The 15,989-nt window shown below is 40.2% G+C and overlaps 1 protein-coding gene across 2 annotated transcripts in view; it reads left to right on the top strand.

Annotated features, from left to right (window-relative positions):
* The first annotated feature begins 1,200 nt into the window (after nt 1-1,200).
* Nmd3 (NMD3 ribosome export adaptor) overlaps nt 1,201-15,989 on the top strand; it is a 28,905-nt gene continuing 14,116 nt past the window's right edge. The window contains exons 1-7 of one of the 2 annotated variants that reach the window (XM_038348003.1): nt 1,201-1,340; nt 1,596-1,649; nt 3,420-3,554; nt 5,186-5,282; nt 7,480-7,560; nt 9,394-9,522; nt 9,988-10,078. In XM_038348003.1, the coding sequence (XP_038203931.1) occupies nt 1,606-1,649; nt 3,420-3,554; nt 5,186-5,282; nt 7,480-7,560; nt 9,394-9,522; nt 9,988-10,078 (577 nt within the window). In that variant the 5' untranslated portion in view covers nt 1,201-1,340; nt 1,596-1,605. Of the gene's footprint in view, nt 1,434-1,595; nt 1,650-3,419; nt 3,555-5,185; nt 5,283-7,479; nt 7,561-9,393; nt 9,523-9,987; nt 10,079-15,989 lie in introns of both variants that reach the window. The other variant, XM_038348004.1, reaches the window with a different exon arrangement.

Genomic DNA, 15,989 nt, shown 5'->3' with positions numbered 1-15,989 from the left:
TTAATAAAAATTAAGCATATCTTTTAAAAAGTAACTATAATTTATATTGCAATAAATTTCAATATTTATTATGAGTATATAAAACATACATAACTTATGGAGCTGAAGAAATGGCTCAGCCGTTAAGATCATTTGCTATTCTTTCAGAGGACCAGAGTTTGGTTTTTGGCTTCCATGTTGGGCAGCTTAAAGCCACCTGTAACTCTAGCTCCAGGGGATCTGACACTTTCTTCTGGCTTCTTCTTTCTTATACATAGAATACACACACAGACGCACATACCTACACATACAAATACATCTCAGCAACTTTTGTATGTTTCTCTTATATCTTAATATCTTGCTGAGTTCACTTACTAGTTCTAGGAACTTTTCTTGGGATTTCCCATGTAAACAATAACGCCATTTGCCTTTCTCTGCTCTCTCCTGGCAGAGAGTGCACAGAATCTGTGCCTGCTGTTTTTTAAGCATGTGGTATTGTTCTCAAGTGAAATGATTTGGACCTGGTGGTTTGGGGGTGGGAATGGGAAGATTCTTCAAGTTTCACATTCCAGGTCCTTCGTAGTGAATGAGTGACTCACGTACTTTTACATTAAGAGAGTATTGCTGGTTGGTGGATTTAAGGAAATGGTCTATTGCATCCAAGTTGTTGAATTTATATGTGTAGATTCATTATAGATTTCCCTCATCAGTACAAAACTTTGCCAGCTGCTTATCTATCTCCTTCTGAAGCCGTTCCAAAACATTACAGATGTCAATTTTTGTTTCTTTGTCTCAGAGCCTATGGACGGCTACAAATGGACTGGTGATCTGCTTTTGTTGAACTCTACTGATAATTCCTGGAAACTGTTTCTGTTTTCCCTTTTCTTAGTTTATTTCCTTTAGTAACATCTTCAGAAGGACATAACTTTGAGTCTCTTCTCAGATCCTACAGAACTGGAACCGTAGATGGCTGAGCCGTGGGTGCTGGAAACTGAACCCAGGCCTCTGGAAGAACAGCTGCTTTTAAACTGTGAGCCACTCCTCCAGGCCCTAGATGAAGCATTTTAAGGGTAGCCACGTGGTGAAAGCCGCAGGGACGTTACAATCCCTGCAGCACCATTTCCTGCCAGCTCGCCCCGCCTCCCACAATCTCCCCCTCCACAGGCCCCGCCCTTTGCTCCACGTGTATTTTTGACCCGCCCACTCGCCCCTTTCACCGGCGTCCTTCAGCACACGGGATTTCCGGTCCTCCTCTCGCGACATCTTCCCAGTGGCGTGGACGTCTGAGGCGACTGGGAGGGATCCCGGGGCGGGCGGAGCTGCCGGCTGTGGTTGTCCCTCGGCTTGTCAGGCAGGAGCCCGTACGTTCTGGGGTCGCGGTGCGGCTCCTGGCTCCGGCCGTGGGCAGAGGAGGGAGCGGGCCGGGCTGTGCCGGCCGGCCGCGTGCGGACCGCGTGGGTGCCGGGGCGCGGGGAGGGGCGGAGGCCGGACCCACGCGGGGCCGCAGAGGGCGGCCTGGGGTCGTGGGTGCCGGGAGGACTGTGGTCCCCGGAGCTGCCCCGCTCGGGAGACGCCCCGGGGTGCAAAGCTCACCGGTCCTCCCCTTCCTTTGATAGATCCGGAGCGATGGAGTATATGACAGAACCCGCTGACCGCAGCCCGGGACACATGTGAGTTGCGAGCCCCGGAAAACTTCCTGGGGAAACTTTCAGTGGCAGGAGCCCTTTTCTCAATTGGAAAAAAAAAAAAAAGTTTTAATCCCTTAAGAAATCTAATTAAGTTATTCGGTTCATTTTAAGTTCGATCTAGAGAATGCATGCTTCGGGAAGGGTTTTTACTAGACGTCCTGCTGGAGAGACAGAGTGCACTGCGTAGTCATTCTCCCCATGTGGATATTTTCATTTATAACTGGGATCCTCCTCCATACGAGCCACACACTAAGTGCTCACATATGGAAGTTTATTATATTTTTTAAAATATATTTTACCCCTGGAAGTTAATTATATTTTTCTTTTGGGCAACAATGTCAGTGGTTAACAACCTTTTTTTTTTTTTTTAAATTTTTAATTGCTTCAGATAGAGCCCTACTGTGTAGCTCCAGTTGGCAGGAAATTCGCTCTGTAGCCAGGACTGACTTTGAGGACCTGTCCCTCTGGCCTTAGCCTCCCAAGTGCTGAAATCACATCGAGCCCAGTTTACAAAATTTTTCTGTGTCCAGTACACTAGAGTTATACTCCTGTCTAGAGCTTCAGTAGACGTAGGTGCTCTTCCTGTCCTGTAGTTTAGTGTAGTTTTTTTTTAAATTAATTTTTAACATAAAAAGTAATGGTTTCATTATGACATTTTGATGTATAGTATGTGTATATGAGTACACATATATTTAACATTGGTCAGGGCTCATATTTCCCTTACCACTGTACTTCACCCCCCCATCCCCTCCGTTCCTGTAATAATCTCCTTTCTGTTTTCATGTTATATGTACATTTTCCTTTACTGTGAGTCCCAGTAACTAAACTGTTCCTAATGTGGAGATCGTGCTCAGAATAAAAACATCTGTGTAGTCAGATGTGTCCTAAACTGGTCAGTGTTTACAAGATTAAAGAGAAACTGCTCTTCTGTGCTCTGTCTTGTTTGTTTGCTGTTGAGACTGTCACCACGTTAAGTCCTGGCTGTCCTGGAACTCTGAGATCTGCCTGTTTCTGCCTTCTAGGTGCTGGGACTAAGGTGTGCGCCACCACACTGGGCTGTCTTACATTGTTCACATGGAATGTGCTTCAGTGTTTGTCGCTGATGTTATGCTATTTGCATTGTTAATCTTTTTTATTCTTTTCCGGTTTTAAAGAAGGGATGATGAAGAACAGCATTTCTATCACTGCATGACGTTCTATGACGCAGTGCCGTGCTTTCAGCATTCTCAGAATTGTAGCTCTCCTCTGTCCAGAGCTCTTCTTCTTCACTCTGTCTTTAAGGTTGCTTTATTTCTGCCTTAGGGTGCCAGCCCTCCATGCCCCACCCCCATTTGAAACAGCGCCTCAGTATAGAGTTCTGACTGGCCTGAGACTCACAGATCAGTGTTCCCTGCTTCTTGATTGTTAAGATTAAAGGGGGTTCCCACCATGCTCAGCTTGTCTTTTTTTGTTTGTTTGTTTTTTAAGTTGCGTTAATGTGTGTGTGCATGAGTGTGTATATGTGTGTGTAGCACGTGCATGCAGGAGCCCACAGATATCAGAAGAGGGGTTGAATCTCCTGGAGCTGGAGTTACAGATGGTTGTGAACTACCACTTGGGTGCTAGAAATCAATCTTGGGTCTCTGGTTTGGTAGGATTTTATACATACATACATACATACATATACATATATATGTGTATATATATATAATTTTATTTTACTGGTGAATTTATAAGATCTAATTGGAAACTTTTTTGCTTTATTTTCTCAAGCTTGTGCTGTGAGTGTGGCGTTCCAATTAGTCCAAATCCTGCCAATGTTTGTGTGGCCTGCTTACGAAGTAAAGTCGACATCAGCCAAGGTGTTCCGAAGCAGGTCTCCATTTCCTTCTGCAAACAGTGCCAAAGGTACAGTACAGTACATTAGTTGTTTAGCTTTCTTAAGTTGTTATTCATGCAGAGAGCAAGCCCCTGTGGTGTGCTGAGAATACACCAAAGAACACAGAGGGAAGCAAGTGCAGTTGGGATTTAACTTTTACTTAGGTTGATGGTACTAAGGATTTAATAATTTGTAATTTTATAGTGTGTGTTCTACAGTCCTACTCAACTGGTAAAGATGATAAAAGTATCTGTATAAATAGTATTTTGAATTTGACAGTAGAAGATGACTTCTGAGAGTTGATATTTCATTCGTCTTTAGTTTCATTCTCTTAGTTGTTGGCATAAGCTATTTACATCTGGTGGTCCATTGAGAGACACAAAACTTGTTGTTGAATATGAAAATTATATGCTTGTTATTTTCCCAAATAGCACTTGGCTTTGTTTATATGGAGATTGTCTGGACCTTCCCAAGAATTCAAAATGTGTCTCCCCAGAATAGGATCTCTGTGTGCACATATATAAGTCCATGTACTCAGTGTAATATTTCAGGCAGTTTACAGTGTTTAAGCCTGGTATGAGGCTGTTGATCTCTTATAAATGTTTAGTATTAGACAAAGAATTGGGACACCTAGTTTATCTCAGATTTCTTACCAACTAGTTTTCTATACGGCTTAGATATAGTTTCTCTGAGTCTGAACTTTCTCATGAGAATGAAGGGATTTTAGTAGATGATAGGGAATATTTGAAAGTATTATAAACATGGTTTTTATTGGACCTTGAAATGTGTGCCCCCAAGCTTGTCTAACTAAGGCTTATTATGAAAATTTGTTTTTCAGCTTAAAAATTGAAATAGAATTTGGTGTTGAACTGTTGTTGATACACAGTGCTATGTTGTACTATTTCCATTTTTTTGTCTGTGAGAAATTAACATTTCTTAAACATTTTAGAAGTAAAAAATAAACAATTTTAGTATAGTTTTGTGATGATTTTTATGTGTTTGTCAGTATAGCTTCTAGGAAATTTTGGGCATTTTGCCATCCTTATTGGAACTTGTAAAAATTTTATTTTTATTTTATTGGTGTATGTGTGGGCATGTGCGTATGAGTGCAATGCCCTGAAGGCCAGGGGCGTTGAATCCCCTTAGAGCTAGACTTCCAGGCATTTGTGAGCGGCCAGTAGTGAGTGCTAGAAACCCAACATGAGTCTTCTTAACTACGGAGCCATCTCTCCAGCTCTCCTCACTGAAATTCTGTTTTGTTTTAATTTTCTTTAACATTTGTGGATTTGTTTTGTATGTATGTGCACTTTGCCATGCTGTGCATATGGAGGTCAGAGGACAGCTTGGACTTGGTTCTCTTCTTCCACTGTGTGAACTCAGATTGTCAGGCCTGGCAGCATGTGCTTTGATCCCTGAGCTATCTTCAGTGCCTCTTAACTGGGATTTTACGAATTGAGGTGATAAAACATATAGTAGATATCTCATATTGGCTTTCTCAGAATTTTAGTTTTGAGCTAAAGACAGTGGTCTCATGAGGTTTTTAATCTTTTTGGATTAAGGTTTCAGAGTAGCTTTGAGTATTGTTTCTGGTTAATAATCATATAAGTTATGCAGGGCCTATGGAAATGAATGGCAGACTTAGTGTGTTATCTTCTTTCAGATATTTTCAGCCGCCAGCATCGTGGATACAGTGTGCTTTAGAATCCAGGGAGCTTCTTGCTTTGTGCTTGAAAAAAATTAAAGCACCTCTAAGTAAGGTAGGTGGGATGGTCAAAACACTCATTTTCAGAAAATCCTTCTGTGTGGAATTGGCTTTGTTTTGGTTTGCTGTTCTTGTTTTGCTCCTATTTTTCTTTTCCTTTCATCTGATTTTTGGTACTGGAGATTAAACCAAGGACTTTGCCCATATTTGCCAGGTACTCTACCACTGAGTCATTTTGCTAGTCCCATTACACATGTTTTGATCACACAAACTTAATTTTTATATTGCCCTTTATTCAGCAGTAATAGTTTTATTTATTAGAAAAATTTGGGGACTTATTTGTTTTTATTTTATGTATATGGGTGTTTTGCCCGCATGTATGTCTGTGCATTGTGTGTGTGCAGTGCTTTTGGAAGCCAGAAGACATTGTTGGGATCCTCTGGAACTGGAGTTCCAGATGTTTGTGAGCTGATTTGTGGGAGCTGGGAATTGAACTCAGGTCCTCTGGAAAGCACCGAGTACTCTTAACCACTGAGCCATTGCTCCAGCTCTAGCAATAATACTTACAAGGTCTGGAATCTTTTAAGCTCTTGATTTATTTGTCTAGGGTTTTTTTTTAATTGTCTGGAGGGAAACAATGTAGTTATGACAACTAGAAGGGAAAGGAAAGAGATCCGCCATTGAATTTTTTTTTTTTTTTGGTTTTGTTGTGAATAGAGAACATAGTAAAAATGATTTTAGGGTTGGTTAGATGGGGGCAGAAGAGACTGAAGAACCATATGGAAATTAATTGAAGGAAATGGAAAGGTGACTGAGACAGTTAGGGTAAAGAACAAAGGACTCGATACCATTGGCAATTGCCTGTCTAAGGAGAAGTGTGGTGAGCCTTCTGAATTCTGAAGTGGATGTCAGGGTCTCCCCATTCTGCAGATGGAGGTTAGAGCCTTTAGACAGAGGACACAGACTATTTAGTGCTGTGTACATTTCCTCCTCTTAACTTCCGCAGAGAGATGGGGGTGGCTGCGGTGGAAGGACTATGAGATGGGGGGGCGTTGGTTGGGAAGATGCTCATCTTCTGTCTGACTTGGTTTCTTGACTACTGGGATTTGCTGTAGCCTCCTCAATCATACTGGGTGGGTTTTCCGCTTTAGTACTGCATCTGCTGTGGCTAGTCTTGTTCTCACCAGTCAATATTTGATAACAGTTTTAATCTGCTTGCTCACGCTTTTCAGTCTGTTGTTTAACAGATTTCTCCCTGTACCTCCAGACCGGTATCATACTGTCCACTTGTGTGTCATAGATGCTATGAAGCGATCTTTCTCTATTAAACCTGTTGCTTATTTGTGTCAAAAAATTGTATTATCTAGCTGCCTAAGCTGGATACTTGGACTTTGTGCTAGTGTATGTTCTCTTCTTTCTAATCTATAGATACTAAATCTATAGACTTATCTCCTAAGTAGCTGCTCTTGCTTCTCTTATTTCTGGTTCCTCTTAGTTCAGGTTTCTACTCAGATTATTACAAAGGCTCCATCTTGTTCTCTCAGTCTTTTTGTTCAAAGTTCTCATTCTAGCCTGTTTTATATTCAGTTCATCAAGATTAGCAAACTATTTTTAGTTCCTTATCTGTCAGTGAGTGTTATAGTTACAGAGTCAGTACATGAATACTTCTCAAATGAATGTCCATTCTTTCTTTCTTAACTTATTTTATGTACCTTGGTGTTTTGCCTACATGTATATATGTGTGAGGGTGTCAAAGCCCCAGAACTGGGGTTATAGACAGGCGTGAGCTGCCATATGGGTGCTGGGAATTGAACCTGGGTCCTCTGGAAGAGTAGCCAGTGCTCTCAACCACTATCTCTCCAGCAAATGCCCATTAAAAGGGGAAGGAGGGAAATCTATAGTCCAACATAGAAAGATATTAACTTGAATAGACGCTTTTATTTACAGAATAATTGTGGGTTTTTTTGCATAATGAAGTCATCAGTTTGTTATTTAAAAAATTTTATATTTGTATATTTTAAGGTCAGTAGCTTTTTTTTAATAGTTCTTTCTTGGCACACTGTGCAGCCGTTGGGTTGCCCTTTCACGTGCTGCTTTTGTTGCCATGGCTTTAGTGATAGACCTTTTATTTGTTTGTAGTGAGTGTTGTAATGATGTTAACCCCATGTTCCTTCAAAGATCTGAGTTGTTTATGAGGTATTCATTCATCTTTCCGTCTCTCTTTCCTTTCTTTTCTTCAATATTTTATGAAGGTTCGCCTTGTCGATGCATGCTTTGTTTGGACTGAACCCCATTCCAAGAGGCTTAAAGTTAAATTGACAATTCAGAAAGAGGTAAGCTATTCATTTTTCCTTTAATATGGTTAAAATAGAAGTCGTGAGAATGAGGGACTAATGTTAAATTATTTTATGGACTAAATGCTTTAAAAGGAAGAGTATAATTTAAATCTTAGTCTTTTGTTATCTTTTAATCATCTGACTTATAATTGGGTCACTAATAGCTACCATTGCTCAATTAGTGGATTCAGTAGTCTCATTAAAGGTTTTGTTTTTGTTTTAAGATAGGCTCTCACTAGGTAGCCCTTGCTGGTCTAGCGCTTGCTAAGTAGAAATCCTCCTGCCTTTGCCTCTGAGTGCTGGCATTAAAGGCAGTGTGCACCACCATGCCCAACCCTCAGTTATTTTTAGCAGCCGTATGTTGTGGGAGCCTATAATCCCAGGGTTGTGAGGACCAACATTGGGTACCTTTCAGCCACCTGTAATTCCAGTTCCAAGGGATCCAGCACTTATTTCCGGCCTCCATGGCTACCTGCATTCATGTGCACATCTATACACAGTTAACAGTTAAAACTTTTTAAAAAGCAAAAATAATTAATTTTAAAAAGATTGAAGTTAAAACATTAGCTAAGACTGATTCTCAAGTTTGACTTATTATCATATATCACAGTAGCAGAGTCAGAATCTCTGGATTTGTTTGTTTATTATTATTTTCCCGAAGTACTAAAGATCAAACCTAAGGTCTCAAGTGTGCCAGGTGAGCTCGCTACCATTTAGCTTTGTGTACTCCTAGACTGTACTTAGAAAGCTTCCCAGGCAACTTTTCATTGTTTGTGGAGAATTTCCTTCTTACTGTTCTTCTAAAAGTAAATTCTTTGTGTGTCACACACATAGGCACACATGCATATATACACAGCATGTCCACATATTTATAACTTTTACAAAAAAAATTAGGTTTAGTTTGCAAACTCAGTATATAGCCACAAATCCTGCTTCTTCTTCCCAAATGCTGAAATTTTAGGTGTGTGCCAGCATGCCTGGTTTATATGGCAGTGGGAATCAAACCCAAGGCATCAAGTGTGACAGACAAGCACTCTCCCAATCAAACCACATCCCTACCCCCAAGTTTTTTAAAAAATATGTTCACAACTACTTTTTCTAGAGGTAAACTTAAAATGGTAATCTAGTACTTGGAATTCATGTGTACCTTTCTTAAAACAGTATAACTTACCACTGGGGTAAGTGTTGTAGGAAGGCTGTGTGTTTGTTCCTGACTGCCCAGACCCGAAATAATCACACATTATATGTATTATGTATAAAATATTTATATTTTTAAAATTTCTATTTATAAAATATTATTTACAACACTGCTTGGCCTATTAGCTTATGCATATTTCTGGATAACTCATATCTTAAATTAACCCATCTCCATTAATCTGTATTCCCAGAAGACTGTGGCTTATCAGTTCTGGTGTCTGTCTCCAGTGAGGCTACATGGCTTCTCCCTGATTTCGTCTTCTTTCAGCATTCAGTTTAGTTTTCTCCACCTAGCTCTACTCTTTTGCCCTATCACAAGCCAAGACAGTTTCTTTATTAACCAATGGCATTCCCAGCATATGTAGGGGAATCCCAAATCAGGGAAGTAGCTCAGTGGTAGAGTGTTTGGTCAGCGTGCATCAAGGCCCCATGTTCAATCCTTGTATGTTTCCTCTCTTCTCCCAAAATAGGTAGTATAACTTAATTTTATAATTTTAACTTTAGCTTACTGGTGTCCTTAATGCATTGAGAGAAAAAGGTTTCAAATTACTTATTTTTCTTCTTTAATAAAGAAAGCGGTCCCTATTGGACAGAGCTGTAGGAGTGAAGGAGTGCACTTGCTTTCTTTTCCAGGTGATGAATGGTGCCATCCTTCAGCAAGTGTTTGTGGTGGACTATGTTGTTCAGTCCCAGATGTGTGGAGACTGCCATAGAGTAGAAGCTAAGGATTTCTGGAAGGCCGTGATTCAAGTCAGGCAGAAGGTACTGAAAACAGTTAATGAGTGAATTCTACATCATGAGCTTAGCATTGCCCATTATAAATAGTTGATAAAACCTTCTCTGTTCTCTTGATGTATGACCAGAATCTAGGTTTCTGGAACATTCAACTTTGGAAATACATCACTATTTTATGTTTATGTTAATTTTTATTTATCTATTTATTTATTTTTTTTTCGAGACAGGGTTTCTCTGCAGCTTTAGAGCCTGTCCTGGAGCTAGCTCTTGTAGACCAGGCTGGCCTCGAACTCACAGAGATCCGCCTGCCTCTGCCTCCCGAGTGCTGGGATTAAAGGCGTGCGCCACCACCGCCCGGCCCTTAGTTAATTTTTAAAGGATGTTTTTGTTTGAAAAATCAATGTGCTATATCTGCAGATGATATATGTGTACTATACTTATTAATGTTTTTTGGCATATAATGTACTGATTGTCTAATGCATGGATGTTTAGACTCTTCACAAGAAAACGTTCTACTATCTGGAACAGTTGATTTTGAAATACGGAATGCATCAGAATACACTGCGTATTAAAGAGATTCATGGTGAGTCCAAATTGAAAAGAATTGGAAACTATCTAAATTTTCTTTCAGTTATCCCAAATAACGTTGTCTTTCTCAGCTTTTGAAGTAATTGTAAATTCTTTTTAAAAAAAATCATGTGTATATATGTACACGTGTAAAAAGAAATTCTTAGTTTAGTATCTACATTGTGCATGTTGCTTAATTTAGGAATCGAGTTTTGATTTTTCTTCTGTTAGCTGATACTAAACACACGTTAGTGGCTATTGTGGGTAACATATATCTAGAACTGTTTTTGTCTGTGGTGATGTCCCTCTGTCCCAGTTCATTTATTAAGCATTTAGTTTATGATAAATGCCATTCTTTGTCCTTGGAATATAATGCTGTGTTAGTTCTTGCCCTCTGTGTGTTGTTCATCTTGAAGAACAAGCCAGTGACTCCATTAATGCAGGGTAAAGAAATGAGAGGCTCATCAAGAACTTGTTTCACATGGGAAAGATGGCTCTGGTGAAGATCTCTTAAGTTCTTTTCTACTTTTCCTCTGTATCTTATGTGCTGAGAGGTATTGTGTGATAGAATTCAGTATAAACTCAGTAAATAAAGAGGGATGGATACATAGTGAACTATCTGAATGGAGTTCTGAAACATAAAATTTCATGGTAGTTTCTAAGTTCTGCCTCAGAATATGCTGGGTTTTGTTTGGCATGGTTTCTTTGATGGTGGCAGGGATTGCCATCTGGGTTTCATGTGACTGCCCCTGAGTGACACTGTAGGCTTATAGTGTTCACTGTAGATGCAGTACACTTTTATATATATATTTGATGGCGATGCCGTAGTTCTGAAATTAATAATTTAAAATTTAAATATTTTGAAGCAAACGCAAGACTCCTACTACTAATAGGTTTGATTGGTGTTATTGTTAGACAAGGGTTGTTTTTCTAAGTCACTTTTTAAAATGCAGGATTTTTGATGGTGACTGTTCTTGAAGAAATGACCAAAGTCCTTAAATGAGAAAGCAGTATCAGCTATGTGAAAACATAACCTGCGCCTCTACGTGGAGAGTATTGCTGGTAGGCTTAGGGTTGTCTGCATCGTGAAACAATTTCCTGATACCTTGTCTTAGTTAGGGGTTTCTGTTGCTATGAAGAGACTGTATGGCCACAGCAACTCTTAAAAAGCCTTTAACTGGGGCTAGTTTATAGTCCAGAGGTTGTTAATGGTGGGAAACTGGCGTGCAGGCAGACATGGTACTGGAGGGGTACCTGGGATTTCTATATTTGGATTGGCAGGCAGCAGGAGGAAGAGACATTTGGCCTGGCTTGGGCATCTGAAATCTTAAAGACCTCCCCCAGTAACACACTTTTTCCATCAAGGGTACACCTCCTAAAAGTGCCATTCCCTATGAGCCTGTGGGGACCATTTCCATCCAAACCACCACACTTGTATACACGATTCCTTTATTGATTGGCTAATCCCTAGGGAAAAGTGTGCTGAGTAATGCCTGATGAAGAAACTCAAAGCTGGGTGTGGTGTTGCATGTCTGTTGTCTCGGTCCTTGGGAGTTGGAGGCAGGAGGAGTGAGCGTTTGAAGGTTGTCCCCTGTATAAGCCTGCCTGGGCAACATGAGAGTCTGTTGGATTGCTTGTTTGCCTTCAGTTCATTCATATTCGAGCTAAGGACCATAGTAGAAATTATTCTCACAGAATGCTTCATTGGCAAAAGACTAAATTCATTTTTAAAATTACTGCCAAAGCCCCAGTGCTGCGGGTTTAACAACCCTTCTTGCTAAAGTCTTTTTTCATTACTAATTTTTGACTTAAATGAGTGTTTTCCTTAACTTGTTTATTAGTAACTTAAACCACGTTGGAGTTGGAAAGATGTCTCCTCAGGGAAGAGTGCTAGTTGTTCTTTTAGAGGACTGGAGTTTGGTCCAAGCACCCATTTTCACTGGTTCAAAATCCACCTTCAATTCTAACTCTAGGCAATTTAATGCCTCTTCATCATATAGGCACCTTGCACACGTGTGTACACAGACATACACATATTAATAGAAACAAAGTGTGTATTTAAAAGTAATTCTAAACATTCAAATCGTATAGAAATTAAGAACCCCTCTCTCACTTTACCTTTATTTGTCTCATCTCTAGAGATAGTATAGTTTTAAAGCAGTGTACTGTGTAACTTGTCGGTAGTTGCTCTCGTGAAGTACTCTGTGACTGATGCTTTTAACTGTTTGGAAGACTTTCAGGAACAGTGCATTTACTTCCATTTAATTTATTTTTAATTGTTCTCTGATAGTCCTTAGTTAGTGGATATATAAATTGATTTATTAGTAGACTTATATTTTACTTTTTGCTGCTGAAAATAGCACTGAATAACTATTCTTTTGTTCATCTTTGTGTATATGTAGTGGTTTTTTCTTGGGAATTGATTTAAGAATTGGAATTGCTGGACAGGAGAATCCAAATATAAACTTTGATGTCCCATAACAGTGCTAGTGTACTACTTTACCGGCACCAGTGAGCGTTTCATTTTTCTAACACTTGCTGGTAATGGTTAGAACTGGGTTGGCCTTTCTAAATTTTGCACACGTAATGGCACATTGTTTTAATCTGTACTTCTTGATTAGTAATAAGGGATGCAAAAGTTTTCTTAGGCATTTAATCATTTTGTTTCTAATGTGAGTCACCTGTTGTTAGTTACCTTCACTCATGTATCTGTTTCGTCGTTTTGTATGTGTTTTTAGGGTGTTGGTTATCTTCCGGCACTAAGAATAATATTTGTTGAAGTCAATTTTCTTTTTTTCCTTTTCTCATATTTTTAAAAATTTTAAAACATTTTCATACATTACATTTTATTTGTATTCTTCCCTCCCCCAACTCCTTTCAGATGCTGCCTTCCAACTTCATGTTTTTTCTCTCTCACAAAACAAAACACTAGCTCCATCCCCTTCTAAACACATAAAAAATATGGAGAGCAGTTTGTGTTGAACAGCAGGGTCTCTGTAGCCCACGCTGTCCTTGGACTCGCAGTGCCTCAGTCTCTTTAGTACCTTGTTTTGTGTGTAAGCAGTTGTTAAGGTTCCTAATGGATACATGTGCTGGGTGTGTATGAACATAAATACATGAATGTGTGCAGCGCACAATGCCTGTCTGTGCTCTATGTGCTACCATTCAGTTCCCGAGCTTCGGGCAAGGGGCTGGAGGTTGAAACACACAAACACACACAGACATAAAGACAGACACGGACCTCTAGTCACTGGTAAGAAGCCCTTTATTAATTAGCACCATGGAGGCTTATATACCCAACAGTCAAGTGGGCCAACAGGTGAAAACCTTATCCTCTGATCCTCAAGGCAAGGCAACACGTGCTCCAGAAGCAGAGCTGGTAAACAACTTTGACACAGCTTTCAGTAGCTCAAATCAGAAGGAAAGTAAAGATCGCTAGCAGGGAAGAGCAGCTGGAGGCCAGGAGTTTGTATTAGCACTGGAGAAAGCTACAAAGTTTGCCCTCGGTGTCTTCAGTGTTTATTAACTCTGGGCTTTTGAAGAACTTGTCCATTAAGCCATTTAGTGAGGTATCTCCTGGCATAGCTAATTTCATTTCCCTTTAAGACATTGATGTCCTTCAGCTAGTTCTCCTCGTGAACCATTTTCATTACATTATGTATGTAGTCTTGCTGGGGCATATGGTATGCCACGTGTGGAAGTTAGGGAGCATTTATCATCTTTAGCCATCTCTTGAGCTCTGTCTCCAAGTCTGTACTTATACAGAAGTGCCGAGTTTCATGGGGAATTTATGTTGGGTTTATGTTTGAGAAACATAAACAGGCTGTGGTCTTTACCTTTCTGACAGAAGTGTTGAAAGGTTCCGGATTCTTTACGTTAGTTGCTGGCCATCTTTGTAGAGGGAAGTCTATAGTGGTGTCTTACTGTGGCATTACTTTCCATTTTACTAAAGGCAAATGGTAGGAGGCGTGTTCTACGTATAAGTCTCTCATTGCCTGTATGATTTGCAGTGTTTTTTCCTGGGCTATATATAGTCTGTCTTCCTTTTCTTAATGTTGTTCTTTCTATTGCAAACATCATTATCATCATCATTATTATTATTATTATTATTATTATTATTATTGGTTCTTCAAGACAGGGTTTCTCAGTAGCTATGGAGCCATTCCTGGAACTTGTTCTGTAGACCAGGTTGGTCTCTAACTCACAGAGATCCACCTGCCTCTGCCTCTCGAGTGCTGGAATCAAAGGCTTGCATCACCACCGCCCGGCAACATTGATTTTTTTTAACTTTTAAAAATTTATTTATTTTAGCTGGGTGGTGGTGGCACATGCCTTTAATCCCAACACCCTAGAGGCAGAGGCAGGCAGATCTTTAAGTTTGAGGCCAGCCTGATCGAAAGGGTGAGTTCTAGGACAGGCTTCAAAGCTACACAGAGAAGCCCTGCGTCAAAAAAAATTTATTTTATATGTATGAATGTCTTGCCTGCATGTATATAAGTACACCATATGTGTGCAGTACCCACAGAGACCAAAAGAAGACATTAGACACCCCCCTCCCAGAACTGGAGTTGCAGAGGGTTGTGAGCTGCCATGTTGGTGCTAGAACTGAACCCAAGTCCTCTAAAAGGACCTCTGAATTGCTTAGACATCTCTTCAATTCCAACTTTTAAAGTTTGGTGAAGTCCAGATATTGGGTGGTGGAAGTTTTCCTTGGGTTTAGGGGTGGGTGGGTTGCAGCACGTGTCTACTCACCCCTGATAGGAATCCCACTACAGACCATACGTAAGGACACCACCAAAATCCAACTTGATGAATGGGGTTATTTTACAGGAATATGGGTGAGAGGTTACTTAACAGGAACAGGAATGGCTCAAAGCTGTGTCACCAAAGCCTACCTCAGCCTGTTTGGGCAACAGCTCGCAAAGCTGGGAGCCAGGAACATGCTACGCACAGCCTGCGGGCAGCTCAGCTGCTTGGAGAGTATCCTTCTTAAGTTACTCATTTGGTCTAAGCCTCTTCCAGGCAGCTGGTCTGATCTCAGAGTCTTATTTGTAGCTTAGCTCTGCCTACTGTGGCAGACAGGGTGCTAGTGAACGTGGCTAGTTTTAGGGGTGAAGCTATTTTGAGTTGTTTACCTTCCTGCTTACTACGCAACCCTGCAGGATGGAATGTTTCAATCTTGGGAAACTATATGCAACACCATCTAATCAAATTCTTTCATTTCTCAGTCACGTGTTTTTTATACTTGAGGACTGTTAGTCAGTTTAATTAAGGTCACAAAAATATCCCATTTTTTTATATGCTTTTGCAGGGAAGAGGGTTTTCGAGACAGGGCTTCTCTGTGTAACAGCTCCGGCTGTTCTGGAACTCGCTTCATAGACCAGGCTGATCTCGAACTCACAGAGATCCGCCTGCCTCTGCTTCCGTAATGTTGGGATTAAAGGCGTGCACCACCACCACCCAGTTTATGCTTTATAATTTTAATTCATAGTTGGGTCTTAACTCTTTAATTGATGCAAAGTGTCTAAATTCATCATTTATCAGTTAAATGCCATTGATCCTCTTTTAAGGTCTTTTGATTAAATAACCTTTTTCTGCAATCTCAAGTTTGCATGGACTTTTCATTTTATAATAGCCCCATGCTGTCTTAATTTCATATAAGTCCTGTGAATTTGCTCTTTTCCCTCAATTTTGTCTTGGGTATTATGGGTAAATTTAATTCTTATTTCAGTATCTCATAAATATTCCTTAGCAGTAGACTTCCTTTTGGCGGTCCCTTTGTTGGTAGTGTACAGTGACACTTTGCTGGCGTAGATAATGCTGTCTGGGGCTACTTTGTTCACTTTTCTCATGTGTTAGCTAGGACGCTTGTCATCATATTGGTAGACTGTTCCATTACGTAAAATATTCTTTTCTTTTTGTCTCTT

This window comes from Arvicola amphibius, chromosome 11 (assembly GCF_903992535.2).
Source record: "Arvicola amphibius chromosome 11, mArvAmp1.2, whole genome shotgun sequence".
In the NCBI taxonomy this organism is placed as follows: Eukaryota; Metazoa; Chordata; class Mammalia; order Rodentia; family Cricetidae; genus Arvicola; species Arvicola amphibius.
Note: the sequence above shows the minus strand (reverse complement) of the source record. Positions and strands in the feature narration are given on the sequence as shown.